Genomic DNA, 21,281 nt, shown 5'->3' with positions numbered 1-21,281 from the left:
AAGGGCCACAAAACTGATGCTTTCATATCAATAGGTGCATCAGATTTTTTTCTTGTTCTGGAGAGCATGGGCAAATTTTATCTTTTAATTTGGAGGGCTCGTTGGACAGAAAACAAGGCAGCATTGAGAGGTGTGCCAACAGAAATCTGTGGCTGGGACATCGAGATGTATCTTTGACACTCGTGTGCTGCAATTTCAACACCAGTTTATGTGCATAATGGGTGGATATTGATGAAAATATATGCCCAGTAGATGGAGTGTGTATGCTTGACTCTTCTGTGGCTGGCACGCCAGACATATTTAGCTAATAGATTAAACATATAAGCATGTGAATTTTCCTGGTCAGTAGTTTGCTGATTGGCTAAACCTGCTGTCATCTATAGTTTAGTAGTCATTTATCTCCACTGGATCCACAGTAGTGTTTTATACCACTTCATCTGCGTCACGTGTTTTATCCACCTATCCTTCCTTCTGACTGTATCATTTTCATTCTGCAGTTGTCCAGCTGCCACATCATTATGATGTCACACAGAGAAATAAATCGCTGTAAAACATTGACGTTCAGTAGATGTTTTGATCTAAAGTTTTGGTTTATGTTTTTTCCCCCATATCTCCTGTTGGTCCTTTCTGTGATCTTTGGACATGCGACAACAGCTTTAGGCACGAAACACGGAATCCAAATTACCATCAGGGTGTACACCTCACCCCTGGCGTCGTTGCCCACCTCTCAATTTTGAATACACGTAGACATTGAGGGCTAGCAGGAGGGACCATGCGCTTACCTGCTGCTCTCTGGCAGGTAGCTCCATGCCCTCCTGGGTTTTAAATGCACCTTAGAACACACATGCATCAACACTACAATGAGCGGGTGGAGGGAGGTTTGGAGTCTTCTCTCACCCCCATTCTCTGCGGCCTGCTGGAGCGGGGGGGCTAGGAGGAGGAGTTGGCCGTCCGACTGCGGTCTGGAGTGTTGGGCCTCCCTGCTGCTGCGGAGTCGGGGCGGTCTGCCTCCCCCCACCGCAGGGAAAAGGGTAACACCACCTGGGTCTGGGTGCAGTTCCCCCCTCCAGGAGCAAGGGTACCTAGACCCGGTTTGTAGAGTACGCTTGGGGAGTGTGATCGTGTGTACAGCGTCTCTTTATGTCTGTCTCCACGTTGGTTGAGTGTGGAGTAAGTGCATATGAGAGCATGAGGGTGGGAATGGATGTTTGTGTCTGTGTGTGCCTGTATTTCTGTGTCTATATGTCAGGTTGGGTATCAGGCGCCACCTCTCTGGGGACATCTCAGGCCCTCCAAGGTTTGGAGGCCTATCTCCCCCCACCACCACTTCCCCTGCCAGTGGCGGACTCCCTCAGACATCGGTGCGTTGGTGGTTCTTTGTGTCCGGGGATGGGCGTCCAGGTACACACCAGCTCACTCCTTGGCGGCCGCTTATCGGGGCCTGGAGCCTGGGGCTCGCTCGGGCCACTTCGGAGGTGGGGTGCCCCCGGCCTCTCGGCCTGGGGCTCGGTCAGTCAGGCACGGCTGGCTGCCGGCGGAGCTCACGGGCGCGTCACTGCAACTCCCCCTGGCTTCTGCTCCGCGGCTGCTGAGTGAGCCCTCATCTGGGACTCTCCTCAGCTCTTTCTGGGACAGTGGCGCGGCTGCCCCTCTGTTGGTCTTTCTTGGTCTCTTGTGTTCTGGGGGCCTCTGGATGTCTGGAGTTTTGATCTCCTCCACACCTGCTTCATGCCCTGGAGGACGGGGCTGTGGCCCCCCCACACCCTCTAGCAGATCATTACATGAAGGAACCTTTTAAAAAAACAAGGCAAGGCAAGGCAAGGCAAGTTTATTTGTATAGCACAATTCAACAACAAGGTGATTCAAAGTGCTTTACAGAGACATTAGAAACAAGAACAAATAAAAAGCATGATTTAAAATTGATTAAAACAAGCAAATAAACTAACTAACAAATTAACAAACAAACAAACAAACAAACAAAACAGTATATAAAATCAAAACAGATAAAATCAGAACAGTAGATAAAATCAGTAGTTAAATGTAAGTTTTGAAATTTAAGCTTAAAGTGTGGATTTGGTGCTTTATTCAAATGCAGCTGAGAACAGGTGAGTCTTCAACCTGGATTTAAATAAACTGAGTGTTTCAGCTGATCTGAGGCTTTCTGGGAGTTTGTTCCAGATATAAGGAGCATAAAAGCTGAATGCAGCTTCTCCGTGTCTGGTTCTGACTCTGGGAACTGATAAAAGACCGGATCCAGATGACCTGAGGGATCTGGATGGTTCATACTGGGTCAGGAGGTCATTGATGTATTTTGGTCCTAAACCATTCAGAGCTTTATAGGCCAGCATCAGAACTTTAAAGTCTATCCTCTGACGGACAGGCAGCCAGTGTAAGGACCTCAGAGCTGGACTGATGTGGTCCACTTTTTTGGTCTTAGTGAGGACTCGAGCAGCAGAGTTCTGAATGAGCTGTAGTTGTCTGACTGATTTTTTAGGTAGACCTGTAAAGATGCTGTTACAGTAATCAAGCCTACTAAAGATGAATGCATGGACTAGTTTTTCCAGGTCCTGTTGAGACATCAGATCTTTTATCCTTGATATATTCTTGAGGTGATAGTAAGCTGACTTTGTTATTGTCTTAATGTGTTTTTCTAAGTTTAGGTCTGCATCCATCACTACACCCAAATTTCTCGCCTGGTTTGTGGTTTTTAGATGTATAGATTGAAGTTCTCTGGTGACCTGTAATCGTTTTTCTTTGGCGCCAAAGACTATTACCTCAGTTTTGTTTTTGTTTAGCTGGAGAAAATTGTGGCACAACCAGTCATTGATTTCCTCAATGCATTTACCAAGAGCCTGTACAGGGCCTCGGTCTCCTGGTGACATTGTGATATATATTTGTGTGTCATCTGCATAGCTGTGATAGTTTATTTTGTTGTTGTTTATAATCTGTGCCAGTGGGAGCATGTAGATGTTAAACAGAAGGGGTCCCAAGATGGAACCTTGGGGAACTCCACATGTGATACTTGTCTGCTCAGATGTGAAGTTACCTATTGATACAAAGTATTTCCTGTTTTCTACGTATGTTTTGAACCAGTTTAGTACAGTTCCTGAAAGACCTGTCCAGTTCTCCAGTCGTTTGAGTAATATGTTGTGGTCAACTGTATCAAATGCTGCACTGAGATCCAGTAAAACTAGGACTGACATTTTTCCACTGTCTGTATTCAGACATATGTCATTAAACACTTTGGTCAGAGCGGTTTCAGTGCTGTGGTTCTGTCTAAAACCTGACTGGAAGGCATCGTAGTAATTATTCTGTTTTAAGAAGTAACTGAGCTGTTGAGAAACTGCTTTTTCAATGATCTTACTTAAAAACGGGAGATTTGAGATCGGCCTGTAGTTGTTCAGGCGCGTCCATGCTCACAGGTGTACACACGGGTGATCACACCCACAAACTACACCCTTTTTGGCTCCTACCTCAAAGCACACTGTGTTCTGTTGATCTTATGTTTAGTATTTACTGTCATATTCCCATATATTATTGTGATGTTGTTTATTCTATTACTCTTGTTCTCTTCTGCTTGTTTTCTTTTTTCTTTCTTAGCAGGTGACCCAGGTGATTGATATATGCATTTTTTTTCTTCTTCTTTTTTTTTTTTCTTTCTTCTGCCCATTCTGTTGGTTTTTGTCTTTTGCCCTTCCCCCCATCCCTCTTCTCAGCTGTTTCTCTTTCCCTCTTTCTTTCTCCCCTTCTTTCCCCCAGTCAAGTCTGTCCCGTATTCAGTAAGTGAAAATAAAATAAACAATAAAAGGTGAATCAAATGGACCATTACGGCAAGGCTGGGATGGTCAATTTGGTAAAGTAAATCCGTTGGGCATCTTTCTTTGCCTTTAGACAACAATTCTGATGGCAAAAGAGCCAAACGGGACAGGCAAAAAAAAAAAAAAAAAAAAAGACAACAGCTTTAGACTGACTTACACTTTTCATGTGAATTTGATATCATGTTAAATGACAATTACAGACTGTAGTGCTCCAAAGACTTTATATCAGTTACACAAAGTCATGCTGTCATGCAACAGAAGCAGTTGCTCATTAGTAAACACACAATAATAGAAAGTAGATCACCAGCAATCATGACTAACACCCTGAGTTTAGGCACCTTTCCATCCATTTTATTCAACTGTAACCGTAGTCTCTGCTGTGGGAGAAAGTGTATCAGTCATATGAGTTGTTTTCATCTGAAGAGAAGGTTATCATATTGTCCGAGCAATTGTACGTGTGTGGAGTACAATATACTTACACTTAACCCATATGGTCAAACACTCACGCACACACAAACAAACACAAATCATGCTGTGTGTCTCATCCCGCTCTCATGTAGGAGTATGGAGTAAGCCACTTACACACACACACACACACACACACACACACACGCATAATTTGTCCAATATTTTGTTCTGGGCAGTGTGCCCATTTCCAATATGCTAAGCACGAGGGATAAGAGTGTGATCACTGCAGAAGATCCAGCTCTGTTTGCCAAGTCCTGTCACTCATTGCCATGCCCACTTCTTTGTTCTGCCTCAACACGTCCTTCTGATGTCAGTATTATTCAGAAAAGGGTAGGTTTTGCACTGGGAGAGCAAAGTGTACATCAAAGCAACAAATCTAGGCCACAATATATTTGGGAATACTTTCAAATATTTGAACTACTTTTTGCAGAGCTAGAATTCCCATGCCAGAAACCTTTAAAGAAATAAAGTTTTTGCCAGGCTTAATTCCCGAAATACATGAAGTAAGAAAAAGATACCAGCTCTTCAGGTTTCAAAATCTGCACATTTCATCGAGATGCTACATTATTTCAGACCCTAGTGTCAAGAGCTCTGAATTGAAGGCTATTAAGAAAAAACTGAAGACTTGCAGACTGTTAAACTGAACAATACACTGTGTGACATTTGCCTTCCAATCTGCTCTGAGTTTTGGCAGTGGAAACAGAACAGAAGTCTCATGACTCTGCCCAGAGGAGCAACATATTAACATTTTTCTTTTCTATGGTTTGCACTTGGCCTTCACTTGGTCCTTGGGTAGATATTAACTGAAAAGCAAAAGCCAAAGAAAAAACATCTGACACCCTGCCTTAACGTCTTTGGCAAACTTGCATAATATTTTAATCTGGGTTGAACTGTCCTGTCTTCGCAAAGCATAGCAACCGAGGAGCATGTGATTAATGGGCTGTTACTTGGCGCACGGAAGCTGTGCATAATACATTAAATGTGCCGGGGAGGTGTTTGTTTGTATGTGCAGATTTCCATGAGTCTGGCTATGTTGAATTAAAGCTGTAAAAAATGCTTAACTAATGCTTTTGCATCTCTGTAGTACACGCAGGTTACATCAGAACTTTTTTTAAAGTTGATGTTTTTGTTTAAATATTTGTATGGAGGCTTTCTTGTTATGTAATGTAACTGCGGTGCCATGAATGTGAACTGGAATTTGTATGTGTGTCCGAGATCACACTTCTAAATTGTTGCAGTGTGAACATGGACACATTTTTGCATTAGTATAAGCACAAAGGCAGAAAATGGGTGCTAATAATGAAACGTCCCATAAACACATTGGTCAGTTTATTACGTACATCTTGCTAGTTCCAGGTCGGACCTCAGTTTGTCTTCAGAACTGCCTTAAATCTTCATGGCATAGATTTAACAAGGTGCTGGATTTTGGTCCATATTGGAATGATTTGGAATTCTTACATTGGCCATCTGAATATTGCAGCAGAAATTGTGACTCATCAGACCTGGCAACATTTTTCTAGTTCTTTATTGTCCAATACTGGTGAGCTTGTGTGAGCTGTAGCCTCAGTTTCCTGTTCTTAGCTGACAGAAATGACATCCAGTGTGGTCTTCTGCTGCTGTAGCTCATCTGCTCAGATATGCTGTTCTCCATACCTGAGTTATAACGAGTATTTATTCAAGTTACTTTTGGCTTTCTATCAGCTTGAAGCAGTCAAAACTGCTTTCAACTTTTGGTCCATTTTCTGTAAACATTAGAGATAACTATGTAGAAAAATCCTACAAGATCAAAAGTTTCTGAAATATTCTACACACCCTATCTAGCACCAACAATGATGCTACATTTAAAGTCACTTCAATCACCTTTTGTTCTGTTTTGATGAACTTCAGCAAGTTGTCTTGACCGTGTCTGTATGACCATATGACTGGTCACAAATGGTCATAAATCATATGACTGGTTGATTAAATATTTGTGTTAACACATGTACCTAACAAAGTGGCTTGTGAGTGTATAACCGTGAAGACCGAGAATGAGTTTTAATAATGAGCATCAGTGATGCTAGCACTGTATTGCTTATGCATCTTCTAAAGGATGATCTTTAATCATTTCATATGTGCCCAAGATGTCAGTTGTTTTAGAAAAAGAAATGCATAAAATACATGAAATGTCATAAAAAGTGATTTTATTTTGAACATGATTCATTCTTAAGCATGAAAGTGACGGCGCCTGGAGGCAAATACCATAAAGGAGATGAAACAGAGGTCAGATAAACAGAAGCAAACAAGTAACTGTTTTTCTTAAATCAGCTGATCAGTTTTTTGTTTTTTTTAAATTAATGTAATAATTGTTTAGTAATGTGACCTCTTTGTGGCATTACAATCAGTTCAAAATCTCAAAATTTAACTTTTGGTACAACTTTGTATAAAATGGTTTTACATTTACTTGCACACACCTGGAATCGAGGAACATCAGCAAATTGTCAGTTTTTTTGTTGTTCTGTATTAATTCATTTACTAAAAATTAACAAAAACACTTGTTTGTACACATAGATTCAAAAATATGTATTAACTTTTCATTCAGGCTTTTAGAGACTGAAATAGCACTTTGCTACATCATGTGAAGGATGCACAGTGATTTATTTATGAGATTGAAATCCTTATTGATTAATGAAGGATTGCCCTTTTTTTGTCTTCTGGCTTAGGTCTGACGTGTGTCAGGAGATTGTGGCTACTGCTGCTATTGATTAATTTTATTGTATATTAATGTGTAGCTTAAATCTACAATTATTACATTTAATATTTATTTATACAATCTTTTTTAGTCTAAACTAGAAAACACCAGAGAAAAAGGAAAAATGTCCATCGAGGTTTGTGTCATTGTCAGAACTTCTTTTCTCTGAACTCAAAGCAAAGGAGAAACTTTCTGGAATTAAATAATCTCAAATCTCTGATGAATGGCTTTTTAATTATGAAGAGTAATGGATTTTTCAGATAATTACCAATAATCTTTTTAAAATAATGGATCAATTAATCAGTGCAACACTGCGTCAAATGTGTTTCAGATTTACATTACTATCATTTTTTTATATTAAATCATGTGAATACTGAACAGTGGAAAAATCTTGTATTAGAGCTAAAATTCAGAGAATAATAGTAATAATGGCTTGTGCCTATATCTTGCTGTGATACGCTTAGTAATAGCCAGTAACAAGAAAGCAGTACATACAGTAGCTGTCAACTGAAAAGACAGTGAGAGGGAGCAGGTGTTGGGGTTTGGTCCATTAGCCATCCCTACTGCCCCATATCCACACACACACACACACACACACACACACACACACACACACACACACACACACACACACACAAGACTCCAGTGGGGCGCTCTCTGAGTCACCCTGGCGTAGCTCACTTCCTCTTGATGATGTACCGTATTAGCATCCCTGAAAAAAACTGACCATGATAGATGATGTCACTCCCAGATAAAAACTGTCTGCCCTCCGCTCTACCTGAAATGCTATTATTAAAGTTGCATATTTTAATATTGAATATAAGTTGTAATGAGTAGTTGTCAAGTAGCACTTTCTTGGCAAGAGTTCAGTGAAGACGTCATGTCTGTTCAGCATGTATGAAGCTTCAGTTTGGATATGATAAGTGTCTCTTATTATAAAGACTGAAAACAAGGAAGAACATTGCTCCATACCACCGACGAGAGTGGTAGATTTCCTGTAATGTAATTCTCTGCAAAAAAAGTGATTAACTTTGGTAATTTTTGGTCTTTTAATGATTTCTTTCAGAGTGGAATGATTGTACAGCATACATCTTTAATGACTTAAAAAATAATTGGATGCACAAGCTTAAATCTGTGAGACAGATAGTAAGTTGATTGGCTAAAACAAAAGTTGGGATCATTCTAAAAAAGCAAAAAATGTCTAACCAAGAAACACGAGCAGGGCAGCAGGAAGTTAAGAATAATCTGCAGGCAAATAATAATGATCATGTAATGAACTGATCATCAGATGATTCAGTGAGAAAAAACAAATCCTATATGAGATTGAAACTTATAAAACAATACAGAAAACATCCAGAAAGAAAGTGGAAGCTCTTGTACAAAGTTATGGACTCATGGAAAAAAAGATGTGACAAGAACAAAATATGTAGAAAAATGGCTCATGACCCAAAGCACACCACCTCATCTATCAAACATAACGGCTGGTCTGCTATGGCTGGGCCACCTATGGCTGCCAGCTTAACTGGCACACTGCTTTTTATGTATGATTGCACTGCTGACAGAAGAATGAGGAGGTATACAGGAGCAAACTGTATGCTCAAATTCAGCCGCATGCATCAAAACACGCAGCCAAAGCAACCAGAATTATTCAACTCAGTCTGATTTTTTCTTGTTGAAAGCTGGGCTAAAGATATCGACAAGAGCTAAAGGTGGTTGCAGTGTGAGAGCATCACCAAGGCAGATAAGAAGCATCTGCCGAGGGCTGCGAGACAAAGACTTCAGGCAGACAAAAGATTTCTGTCCTTTCATCCAGTTACCTTTGACTTCAGTTTCTAAACATCTGGATCAACTGTTCTGCGTATTAAAACCTTTTATACCTTAACACATGGACCATTCTTGTCGTGCTAAATACTGAATATTGTAATGTAATTTTCTATCAACGGACTGCAAGTGTGTTCATGGCCCACGGTGTTGGAATTGGGCGGGTTTGGGTAGCCAGCTTGTTTTGAGACTGGAGACAAAAGCTCCAGCTGTCAAGTCACGTTTCATCAGTTTGACTTTGTAATGCTGGTTTACTTAAACAAAGGCAACGAGGGAGACGGAGGGACAGAACTCTCAGGATCAAATCAAAACCAGTGAAAACCAGTCGCAGTCCTTTATAATTACCTTATTTCCCTCAACTTATGTGACCCTAGCGTCTCTAGTCACTTATATTCATTTGAATTCACAGACATGGCTGTGTGTGACAAGCCGAGTGGGGGGGAAAAGATGTTATCTTTTTAGCAAAGCCATTGAGAGGTAGAAAATATCCTGATAAGCGACACGGGACAGGCTGACAAGAGAAATTGACAGTAACCTGATCTTAGCTAAACTGAATGTTTAATGGTTTTAAATTGGGACTTGATGGGTAACAAGCAGCATACAGATTCATCCCAGTAGATCGTAATCACATCAGAGTCCTTACAGTTGTGTCCCAGTGTCATAAATATAGCAGCAACAATTTTTAAATTGATTTTGTCTCCCTCCAACCTGGTGTTTCCTGAAGCCCTAAGGTCTCCAAGCACTTACGAGGGATTATTTGTCAAACTGCTTTTCACTGACAGGATACATGAACAATATAATATCACCTTAAAGCCAAGCTGTAAATTAAAACATTGCTCTTTTTTAAAATTTTCATCTAGGGTGTTTTTATTAAGATGACATATTGAACATACCCTGGATCCCTTCTCTAAACACTTAAGCCAGTGTTATACTTTATGCATTTTAAAATCAGCTCGGGGTTTGGCTGTAGTGCCGGGGTCGGCAACCTTTTCTACCAAAATAGTCATTTCAGAAATGATATGCTTATGTTGCATATACAAAATTACATTTAGTTTTGAATAAATGGAAACTAGCCTATTGCAGACCTAAGCAAGTAGTGAGCAAGTAGCATTAGTGGTGAACTCTAAGGAAGAGCAAATTCACAGATTGCGACTTTAGGAAGATTAACCATTTATATATATGTTATTGCTAAACAATTATGGTTCAGATAAATGAGGAGGTGGTACCAGGTGACAGATGTATGCTGTGATGCACATAGGATTTTTTTTTTTTTTAACTGATGGGCAAAAGAAAGAAAAATCTTTCCTTTACCTACAGTAGTTAATATTTATGTTACATGTAACTTTTGCTATCAATTGCAGGAGTAAATCTCATAAACCTTTTCTGCAATATGTGGATGTGATTAATACTTAGGGGGCACAGTCACAGTACAAGAAATACTGTATAAGGCTCATGGGATTTACATTAAATGTACTTTAATCCTAGTTTTGTGGTAATTATTTTCTACCCTTGTGTCAAATTTGCATTTATCAGCCTCTTCATTACTGGATTACTGGGCTGGACCATTCAGAACTTCCTTAATTCTTCATGGCATAGATTCAAAAAGGTGCAGGAAGTATCCCTCAGAGATTTTGATGTCATCAAACAGTTTCTGCAGATTTGTTGGCTGCTCTGTTGGATTGAGAGCCATTCTTTCATACCATTTTCAAAGCCACTGACATCTTCCCTGCTCGTTCTGATATTCAATTTGATCTTCAGGAGGTCGTTTTGAGCATGTCTTCATGGCCCCAATGTAAACATAGCTGTTTAGGTATTTGTGTTAACAAGCGCTTAAACAGGTGTACCTAATGTGGCTCGTAACTCGACAAATATCTGTTAGTAACACCCATGATGAAATTTTTTTGAAAGACTTTAGGACAAAATGTGTGCTTTCATTCAGGTTCCTGTATGTTCCAGAACATTTCACATTGAAACAGGCACGTCTAATCCCCACCTGAAACAAGAGGACACAAGCAAGGACAATGACAATTTTATTTATATACCAAGCTTCATTATATGTAAAGTCAGAGTGCTTACACATAAATAAAGGTATAAAAATCTGTGTATGTTCACATTGCCTTAAGGCAGAGAAAACAGCATATTGCGACATTTTTTTGTGTAACTCAAGATCAGTCTAAGTTTTGACCTTGATTTGAACGTGCTCGTCCTGTTTTCTGAGAAATTATACTGTGCTTCAAACAAAACTTTAAAAACATCAGTGCAAAATGTGTGAAGGGATACAAAAGGAAAATTCATGCCACATTAAATTGATAATACGACAGAAAATTTGGTAATTGTGTGTCTTTAATAAGTAATTATATCAGTGTGGTTAGATTAATCATAAACTCCTGCTGGTAACAGTCTGTATAATGAGATATTACAAGAGATGTTATGCTAATTCACATTTCATTACCACACTAATAGATAACTAATAGTAACAGTTTTCTGCCTTTTAAAAATGAGTCCTGCAGATTGCATGATGTGTAAAACTCTAACCAGTCTCATTTGTCTGCTCCCCCTCTCCTTCCTTTTCTCCACTTTTCCTTTTCTCTCTTGCCTTCTCTTTCTCACCAGAAGGATCTACCTCTGCCCCGAAAAAGTAGTGGGTAAGTTTTCCTCTGCATTTCTCCTACATAATAATATGTTTTTTTTATTCAGTAGCATCTGTAGTGCACATGTGTGACATCATCAGAACACTTCCTGGAGAGTTTCTTTGTAATGTTGGTTGTATGGCTGTGTGTGATGTGAGTTTTTTTCTTGCCTTGTGGAATATCTGGAATTTTGTGAGATCCTGGTGTGAAAAGTACGATAATTATCTGCAAGGTATTAAGGAAAGAGCATTTAATGTGCTTTGCTACAATATACTGCTATTTTGCAATTCCTTTGGGCACAGTTGTCTGACTTGAATGGGATACTGTTGAAAAATGAAGAAGGAATCATATTTTTTAAAGACTTGGAACCATTTCAGCTTTATTACAAGAAGTCATGGTCAAATGATGTTATTGTGTAGTGGGAGCCTCATCTACTGACTGCAGCATGTTTCAGCTTTGCAGGAGCTTTTTCACTCATGGAGCTTCTCTGCTGGTTCAATCTGTTGCACCACTGAGCTGTGCAATGAAAGATCAGCAGCAGGAGCACCGTGCTGTGACCTCAATGCCCCGTGTGGATGAGAGGGGTCTGAGGGTTGAGAAAAGAGAGCAGAGCAGCCTAGGACTTAAGCTGTCAAATGTTTAGTTACTTACCTTGTGGTGGGAGAACTGCTTGTTTATTGAATTACCAATATAATATCTGCTGTTGCAAACTTACAGTTGGTGTGTCACCAAAACAAAACAACCCTGCATGACGACACCATAGCTGGTGTGGCTATCCTAAAACTGTGAGCGTTCAAGCGTAACAATCGGTGAAAACTGTGTCATCTCCTCGTCATCCAAGCATGATTAGTCACTCTGCTACACCTGTGCCCCTTATACGTTTCCCCTGCCAGGCTGTGCTACACTGCCACCCGTGGTGAACCCAGTGCAGACAAACACAAACATAGCAAGAAGCCCTTACAGTTGGTTAAGTAAGGCATCAGACAGTGAAGAGCACCCTGACATAGTTAACGAAGCTCTTAAACATGACTGAAATAAGGACTTACAAAAATCACCTTACACATACGGTAAAGATAAAGGCTGTGCTGAGATTTATTCTCAGAGAAATATTCAGAGCAACAGAATGTCTCTTACCATTTTCTCTTCATAGCCTCAGTCTGGGTGCCCCGGTTGGCTGATTCATCTCTTAGTGAACGGAGCACAGAAAGGGAGAGAGAGCTGTCTGCAGAGGGAGAGCAAGACCTTAACTGCAAAGCAGAACGTGTCCATAGATTCTGCACAAAGTGCTTTATTGTAGGTTGGCAACAATGAGGTGAAAAGAAAAGAGTCACGTACCTAAGCTGAGGTACGCATATATCCTTTGCCAGTAATGGGTTTGACACCCATTAAACTTCAGAGCTGTCTCTAATTCTTTGTGACAAAGATTCAACAAGGTGCTGGAAACAATCCTCAGAGATTTTGGTCCATCTTGACATGATAGCATCACACATTTGCTGCACATTTGTTGGGAATCTCCCATTCCACCACATCCCAAAGGGGCTCTATTGGGCCATTTGAGTACAGAGAGCTCAAGAAACCAGTTTGAGATGATTTGAGCTTTGCAACTTGATGTGGTATCCTGCTGGAAGAAGCCATCAGAAGATGAGCAACAATTTTCTGGTAGCATCTTAAACGATGCTCAGTTGGTATTTCTGGTTGATTGTGGTTATTTGGTTTACTGTTGCCTTCTTATCAGCTCGAAGCAGTCCGGCCATTATCCCCAGACATCTGACATGAGCAAGGCATTTTCACTCAGACAACTGCCACTCACTGGATATTTTTCTTTGATCTATAAACTCCAGACATGGTCGTGTTGGAAAATCCCTTTAAATCAAATGATATACTCCAACCAGCCGGTCTGGCATCAAAAACCATGTCACGGTCAGTGTCACTTAAATAGCCTTTCTTCCCCATTCTGATGTTTGAATTTCAGCAGGTTGACTGAGTTCCTGCCATGTGATTCGCTGATTCTACATTTGCATTAACAAGCAGTTGAACAGGTGTACCTAATGAAGTGACCATGAGTGTATATTGACTTCCCAATATTAAAAATTAAATGCTTATCCAGTTAATATTTATGCACACCGCTTAATATTTCAGAATTAAATTTACGCCCACTTTTATTTTATTTTAAGGTTTTGTTTTAGTTTAAGTTCGGTTTGTCTTGACTGGCTCCTGGCTGCAGATGAAGAAAAAAAACACGAAGCAGATATTTTTAGAATCAGCATGACTCACACTTCCCTGGGTATGTCCGATGCCCATTGTGAGAGAAAAAAATACAAGAAAGAAACGGCTTATAAATAATAGAAAATAAGAGTCTCTGTATAATTTTAGGTTGCCTGACGCTCATTGTGTTTTAAGTTTAAGTAACATTCATATTGCAAACACAAAAAATGTTGGTTGAGTTGGCTGCAGTGTATGACTCATTTTGTACATGACTTCATCAAGATTATAACTTGAAAACTATAAGAAAAAGACCCACTAACACTTTGCTGTAGTTGTGCCTTTGAATGAAATGATTAATGGGAATTCCTTCATAATGTCCCACGTTAAAGCTATCGAATCCAGAGTCAGCTTCACAAAAATATGACTGACTTTTCATACTGAAAGGAAACTCTGCTTAAGTTAGGTGCTTTCTGTGAAGTGTAGGAGTGAATGGGATAGAATGAAGTTTGGAGGTTTGACAGAACCAATTAAAATGGCTCGCGGTGTGGCACAAACGTGTGAAACCCCTTCACATTTGACAGCTATGTTGGTTAAAATATGAAATATATGTATGTATAAAAGAAGCTTAAACGACGTGCGAGTCTCTGTCCATGGTGCTGAAACCAAGTTCCCCACTTTTTGCTGGTTTATCATTGATTCTTTTGTCCTTGGAATGCAACATAAGAATAGAACTAAACGAGTATTTTTATTTTTAAATCTAGATTTATATACTGGAAGCCAATATAATAAAAATTTTGGTGTTCTTAAAAATCAGAAGCATTGTTTTATTCCTCCCATCCGTCTTAATTGCTCTTTACTTTTTGGCTGTGTCCTCTCTTTTGCTGCTGCTCCTGCTGTTAAAAGCCTTCCACAAAATCAGGGAGAATTTGGAAATTTGCCTTCTGCTCAACATGCAGCCGGCAAATACCTTTGAACCTGGAGGACAGTGTAATTTTCCTCTATATGCTAACTCTTTGCTGTCATTGCTTCAAGTGTTGAAATCCTTGAAAATTTTCTGAAATCGATGTAGCCATGCCTTCCTCCCTCCCCTGCTTATTTTCAGCTCGCCCACTTTTGCTGTGCATGAGTTGAATGTGAATCGCCTAGCTCGCTCACATGTCAGTTTGTCATGTAAACTGTTATTGTTGTACTGCCTGTCCTGGTCGTTTAGGGGGTTATAAATATGAAGCATGGTATTAATTCTCCCCATAGAGCTCAGTTTAAAAAAAAATTATTATTAACTTCATTTTTTTTATTGCGTGTACTTCTCTGTTTAGTATTCTGTATACATCTTACTCTGAGCAGAGGTAATGTCTGCTAGCAGTAGTCTGACACTGTTAGCTTATACATGCCAGGGGTAGTTAATGTGCGTCTGTATCCACGTTTATTGCAGTTTACTGTTAGACTCGGTTTGGCCATGCGTGTTTGTGTGCGCTCTTATGTGAATCATGTATGTGTGTCTCCAGCGGCTGTCATTGGATGTATTTTGTCCGTGACCTTTGACCTGTGTGGAAGGGTGGCAGATGTCACAGCATGACATGAAGATGATGCTGGAGAGCTGGAGGCTCACAGCTGGTGCTGCTTTTGGGTTTTCTTTACATGCGTGTCGTGTTGGGCAGTGGGTGTAATGACTGACAGTTTATGCAGAAAATAAATTGAAGGACAGGCGGGTCACCAACAAGAAAACACGGAAACACGGAAACACCCACCTTGTCTTCTATATGATATCATGCCACCCATCCTTCTCTCTGTGACCCCCGCTGTGTTTCAATGATATCACCGCCCTCCTCCCACTTCCTCCCCTTCTCTCCTTCTCTTCTCTCCCATGTATATTTTATCCACCCAGACTCCCACATTAGAGACGGCATCCATTATTGAATTACTCCCCTCAGCACTACTGTGCAACTGTCACCCCACGTCAGCTTTAACATTTGGTGGATTTGTTTCAAAGGGAGGGAGGGAGGGAGGGAGGGAGGAAGGGCGTACATATATGCACACACACACAGAAATGACATCTCTCGTGGTTGGGCATTGCAGAGCAGCTCCTGTGATATCTAGGACAAAGAGACAAGTGCCAGAGCTCATCCAATCTGGCATTTCATATTTTAGAAAAAAAAACATAACTGTGTCAGTGTGTTTCTATATGCATGCATTAAAGTAAAAGGCTGGCATATAGCTGTGGTCAGAAGTTTACACGCTGTCATCATGGGCATGAATATCATGGGGATTTAGGGCTTTTAATGATTTCTTTGAGCTGTTCTTTTTACAGGGTGGAATGACTGAGCCGCATACATCTTTAATGACTTAAAAAGTAAGAACTGGGTGAACAAGCTTATTTTTGATTTTCTTATATTTGGTTAAATTTCCCTTAGCAAATTACATCTTGGTCATCTTGATTGCTTTTGGTAACCATCAAAAACTTCTACCGTTCTATGGCTGGACATTTGACTGCTTTTCTTATCAGAATTGGTAGAATTAATTTAAATTTGTTTGGTTTGCTAGGAAAGACTCAAATTTTAACCATAGTCCACAAAATTTTAACAGGGTTAGAGGAGGTCAGCGCTGTGGAAAGGCCATTCCAAAAGTTCTTTTGATCATTGTCCTGCTGGAACCCCCGAATATGTCCAGGTTTCAGCCTTTTAGATGTTGAATTTGGAGGTAGTCCTTCTTCCAATTCTTCATTATTCCATCCACTTTGTACAATGTATCACTACCACTGGCAGCAACGCTCCAGAGCATTTTGCTAGCACCACTATCCTTGACAGTTGGTACAATGTTCTTAGGTTTTAAAGCCTCACGTTTACTCCTTCAAACATACGTCTTGTTATTGTGGCCAAACAGCTCAGTCTTTGTATCATCTGACCATAAAAGTTTTCTCCAGAAGGCATTTGGCTTGTGCATGTGGGCTGCCGCAAATTTCAGTCAAGCTTGAAGGTCTTGATTTTGGAGCAGAGGCTTATTTTTTAAGTGCCAACCTCCCAGTACATGGTGATGTAAAACTCACTGTGTCACTGTGATACTGGTATTCCTGCAGTTTTCAGTTCATGGCAGGCTTGAGCCTTGCCGGTCCCTGAACATCCTAACCAATCTCCTCCCAACTGACATTTACAGTTAAGGTCCTCTTTCAGACCTCGAAAAAAACCAACTCTACTCAATCATGATCAATAACTATACATTAATAGACCCTGACCTTGATAAGTTAAAAGACCCTGTAAAACATTTAGCACAAATTACTAAAGGATTTAAGTGAGTGTATGGATATATTTGAGCCTGTATGTTTACTTTTGAACCCGTGTGGATTACAGAAAATTCTGCCCACAATGAGTGTATTTAAACTTATGATCACAACTGTTGTTTTTCAGTAATTTCTCACTTCCCCATCTGCATCTGCAGATAAGTACTAATTTCCAGCAGTAGAACAATGCATGTGGGAGTAACTAAAAATAGAAAAAAGGCAACATACCAACCAATAACTGGCTTAAAGAAATATTTTTAAGGGATGAGTTTGCATATATTTTCTGATTATCCCAATAAATCTAACAGAAGATCTAAGGATAAATTTATCCTACTGTTAAATAAGTATTGTAGTGTAGCAAAACGCCTGGTAGGTCCTCTGTGTTATAGAGCTCCCCATACCATTGCATTGCACATGAACACCAGTAATTATTTTGACTTTTTATCACCTGCCTCTGCAAAGCAAGAAAGTACTTAGTGTTTTATTAAAAACCCAGAGTATTGGTGTCAAAATTTTCTGACTAAATGCACGTGTGTATCGTAGGCAGTAAGCAATGATGGCTCCTAGAATATCTAATATTACATTACTGCAAACCTGACCTAGTTTAGTTGTAGTAACAGAGCTTCAGAGGCCATTTTTGATTGACTGAATTAATGAAGCATCACCTTTTGATGATCTATGAGCAGACTGGGAGACAACACATTTGTGGTTAGGGTCAGGCAATGAAAGCAAGTAATAACAATTAGGAAAATATTGTGATTTTAAGATTAAAAAACAAATTGCTTCATAATTTACTGTCAGCTATCTAACCAGCCTGAATGTTACTGTAAAAAGCTTTCTTCTAATTCTTGTGTTAATGCAAGTAGATTTTGCACTACAAGGCTTGATAATATTATCAAAAAATAAACATGTTAGTAGTTGTTGTTTATCATGAAACCTACATACATTAATACCATCCATCCATTTGGATCCTATCCCAGCTATCATAATTGTACACATGGCACAGGTTGGCAGTCTATCACAGGGTTAACACATAGAAAACAGACAGTCATTCACTATGGCCAACTAACCTAACATGAATGTCTTTGGACTGTAAAAACTCCACACAGTCAGCCAGTGGATTCAAACCCAGGACCTTCTTGCTGTGAGGCAACAAATCTAACCACTGTGTCACTCTGCTGCCCTTGACGATAATACAATATAATGATAATATAATATTTAAAGCAAACTATACAAACACAGAGGGCAGTTAATGTTGGCATCAGTACATGGGGCAGAAAAGAGAGAAAGAAAAATATAACATCATTGTCCTTGAATGGTCTGTTTTTTAAATGATGTCATTCCCTGTCTGGTGGTGCTCATGTGTAAGCTGTAGCATACACAAAAACACACAAAATAACACATGAAAATCACATTGCAGTGTCCCTCCTCTCTTTCTTTCTCTGCCTCTCTCTGTGTCTCTCTTGTCATTCACATTAGTCTCCAGTTCACTGCCCCCCTCATCTCTCCACCTCTGATTGGCTTTCACTCTGTTATTCTTGCACTCTCACTTGCGTTCCCCCCACATGCTGTTTCTTTCTTTCTCTCATTCATACAGCATATACCCCTTCCCTTTATCTCGTTCTCCTCCTCCCTTTTCTCTCTCTCTCTCACTCTCTTTGGTGCCCCCCCCCCTCCCCCTTTTGCTCTGTCGCTGTACACTTCCTGGCTTGGCACGATACCCTTGAAAACAGCTCCACAATCCTCTCTCCTTCCGAGAGGGATGCTCGGCAGCCTGTTCCCCCTGTCTCCTCTCTCTCCCCGTCTCTCCTTTTTTTCCAACTTAAATTCTCATTTTCTTCATCTGTAACACAGATGACCTTTCCAAATCCCTCTTCTCTCCCTTGCACACACTCCTGTAGGCATGCTCACGTGTACAGACATCAAAGAGAGAATGTGTGTGTGTGTGTTTTTAACTGGCCAGAGGAAGCTGACATGCCAGCGTGGAGCGTAATCGCTGCTTCTTGACTGAGCGCGAGCCTGTGTGTGTGTGTGAGAGAGTTTATTTCGGTGTGTGTACGTGTGGAGGCTCAGCTGCTCTCATGTTCATCTGCCAACACAGCCTCTGCCGCTACCAACATGTTTCGACGCACAAAAAGGTAAACGCCAGCAATATGTCAACGTGCAGTCTTTGTGACCGGTGTGGTGCCCTGCTGTTGTTAGTATGTGTTGATTCATCGGAGGAGGTTGTTGTGTTTTTCCATGATGTGTCCGTTGTCCCTGCCAACTGTCATGCTGTCTCACAGTTGTCTCCCTGTCTCCATTTAGCTTCAGCAATATGGTGTGTGTACTTGTGTGTTTGTTTTTTGGCATACATATGTGTGCGTATAATGTGCTTCTGTGCACACAGCATGTTTTTATATGTGACAGGTATATGGCAGGAGGGTTTTTATAAATGCATCATTTGTTTGCTTATACACTCCTTATGTGTGCTCATCTCTATTTTACAATACAGTCCAGCATAAGACTTGTTATTTGTATTTTAGAGTTGCACATGCTTTAGATTATGGGTTGTTAGGTGGGCTCTGTCTGGCACACTCACTCTGGAAGGTATGTGTGTGCTTGTTTAGTAGCCTGCGTGTCAGAGATAGCTTTATGAAGTGAAAGCATTTCCAGTGTCCAGGGAGTGCTTGTGTAGCAGAGAGCCAGCAGTGGGCAGTACTAGAGTGCTGGCTGCCTGGCAAAGCTCCTGCCTTCCTCTTCACTTCTCTCCCTCTCCTCCACCTTCTCTCTTTCCTTTATTCTCTGTCCCCAGCATCCTCCATCTATCTTTTTTCATTGTGTCTTTTTTCCTCCCCCATTATCCCCTCCTCGCCGGTCTCCACTGTGATTAATTGTTCTCATCTCATGTCATCTCAGGGGCATTAGTCGGACTCTTCACTGTCCCTCTCCATGTGCTGTATGTGAACAGGAGTAAAGCCACCCCACTTACTGTATGTGGCTTAGAGAAAATGTGTTTATTTGGGAGACTGTATATGTCTGTTTGAATTCCCTGTATGATCTGAACTCGTGTCTATATTTACACAGATGACTGTAAAATAGCAATACAGATCCACCGCAGTATGAATTTACATCAATATGAATCCAGTGATCCTGTGCTCGTTTTTGGCTTGTTTTTGTCTTGGCAATTAGTCATTCATGAAAGTTGTTATTGATTAATTTTCTGACCGTTCGAGTTTTTATGTTTGCTGGCACTGACCTGGCACTGTCTGCAGCACTAAATATGGAAAGCTGTCAAGTACTGTTGGCATCAGATGCCTGGTTAGATTCATAATCGTGTTTTCTTATTCTTTGCTAAGATGCAAACAAATAATTTGCCAGTTCTTAAGTTTAATTTCGACAGAGATCTTGCAGAAAACATGTTTATTAAACATAATTTTGCTTTAGGGTTTTTACAGTACTGTATTTTCAAATCCGATGCCAATATCCAGGAAAATGCTGAAAAGGGGAAAAAAAAACAAAAGGCATTTTTAAAAATAAGAGTTAGAACAATGATGTTCCGTGCAAATGTATTCAGCTCCAGCCCTGTTTGTCTCCTGTGCTTCTGGTGAGTTGGCACCACATTTTCATTAGTGATCACAAAGAGTTAAGGCAGACTGCCACTTTTTCTGTGTACTTGTTGGTGAACTTTTACCTGCTTCAGTCTGGGACAATCTCGTTATTGATTAGAATAAAATAATATTTTAGACTAAAATATAAAATGCTGTGTTTTGTAAAAGAAGGTTTTGGTTATGCTAATCAGTGTACGTGGATATGACATTGTCCAGAACAGTGTGCTAGCCACATTTGTTTTTAAAAAATGTATTTCATTCCTTCTTTGTAATGACCTGATCTATATTTTTCACTTTGTAAGACACGTATGACTTACCCTCTATTCTAGATCGAAACAACATCAACATCTGTCCATTTACAGTTCAGTTTTTGCCACTTTTGACCAGAGACAGGACGTCTAGGTTTCAGTGATGTTTGCTGGCTGAAACCTGGTGAACAGACTGTCTATTAACCTTACAGATGGTCAGGACTGATAATATTTGCTGCCTAGCCCCAACAGTGACATTATTTTATTATTAGCCATAGCCGCTAGCCGTTAGCCGCTACCTTAACCATAACTTAGCAGACTGCTAATGTGGGTCATTGCTACTAGTTAAACACATAACGTTAGTGTGTGCAACAGCCAGGTTAATATTTATGATAACTGTTTAAATGGGAGCTTTACTGACCTCTCGCCACAGTGTTGTTCTTTAAGACGTTTGTTGTGCTGCTGTTCTGGTGTTCAGCTGCTAGTGATGGGAGGGGCT

General features: G+C 40.2%; 1 protein-coding gene across 2 annotated transcripts in view; it reads left to right on the top strand.

The window, feature by feature from the left end:
• mast1a (microtubule associated serine/threonine kinase 1a) overlaps positions 1-21,281 on the top strand; it is an 82,044-nt gene that overhangs the window by 5,751 nt on the left and 55,012 nt on the right. The window contains exon 2 of one of the 2 annotated variants that reach the window (XM_026170685.2): positions 11,449-11,480. In XM_026170685.2, coding sequence (XP_026026470.2) covers positions 11,449-11,480 — 32 coding nt within the window. Of the gene's footprint in view, positions 1-11,448; positions 11,481-18,066; positions 19,083-21,281 lie in introns of those variants that run through there. The other variant, XM_026170687.2, reaches the window with a different exon arrangement.

This window comes from Astatotilapia calliptera, chromosome 6 (genome assembly GCF_964374335.1).
Source record: "Astatotilapia calliptera chromosome 6, fAstCal68.1, whole genome shotgun sequence".
In the NCBI taxonomy this organism is placed as follows: Eukaryota; Metazoa; Chordata; class Actinopteri; order Cichliformes; family Cichlidae; genus Astatotilapia; species Astatotilapia calliptera.
The sequence above is the reverse complement of the archived record's forward strand: the minus strand, read 5'-3'. Positions and strand labels throughout refer to the sequence as shown.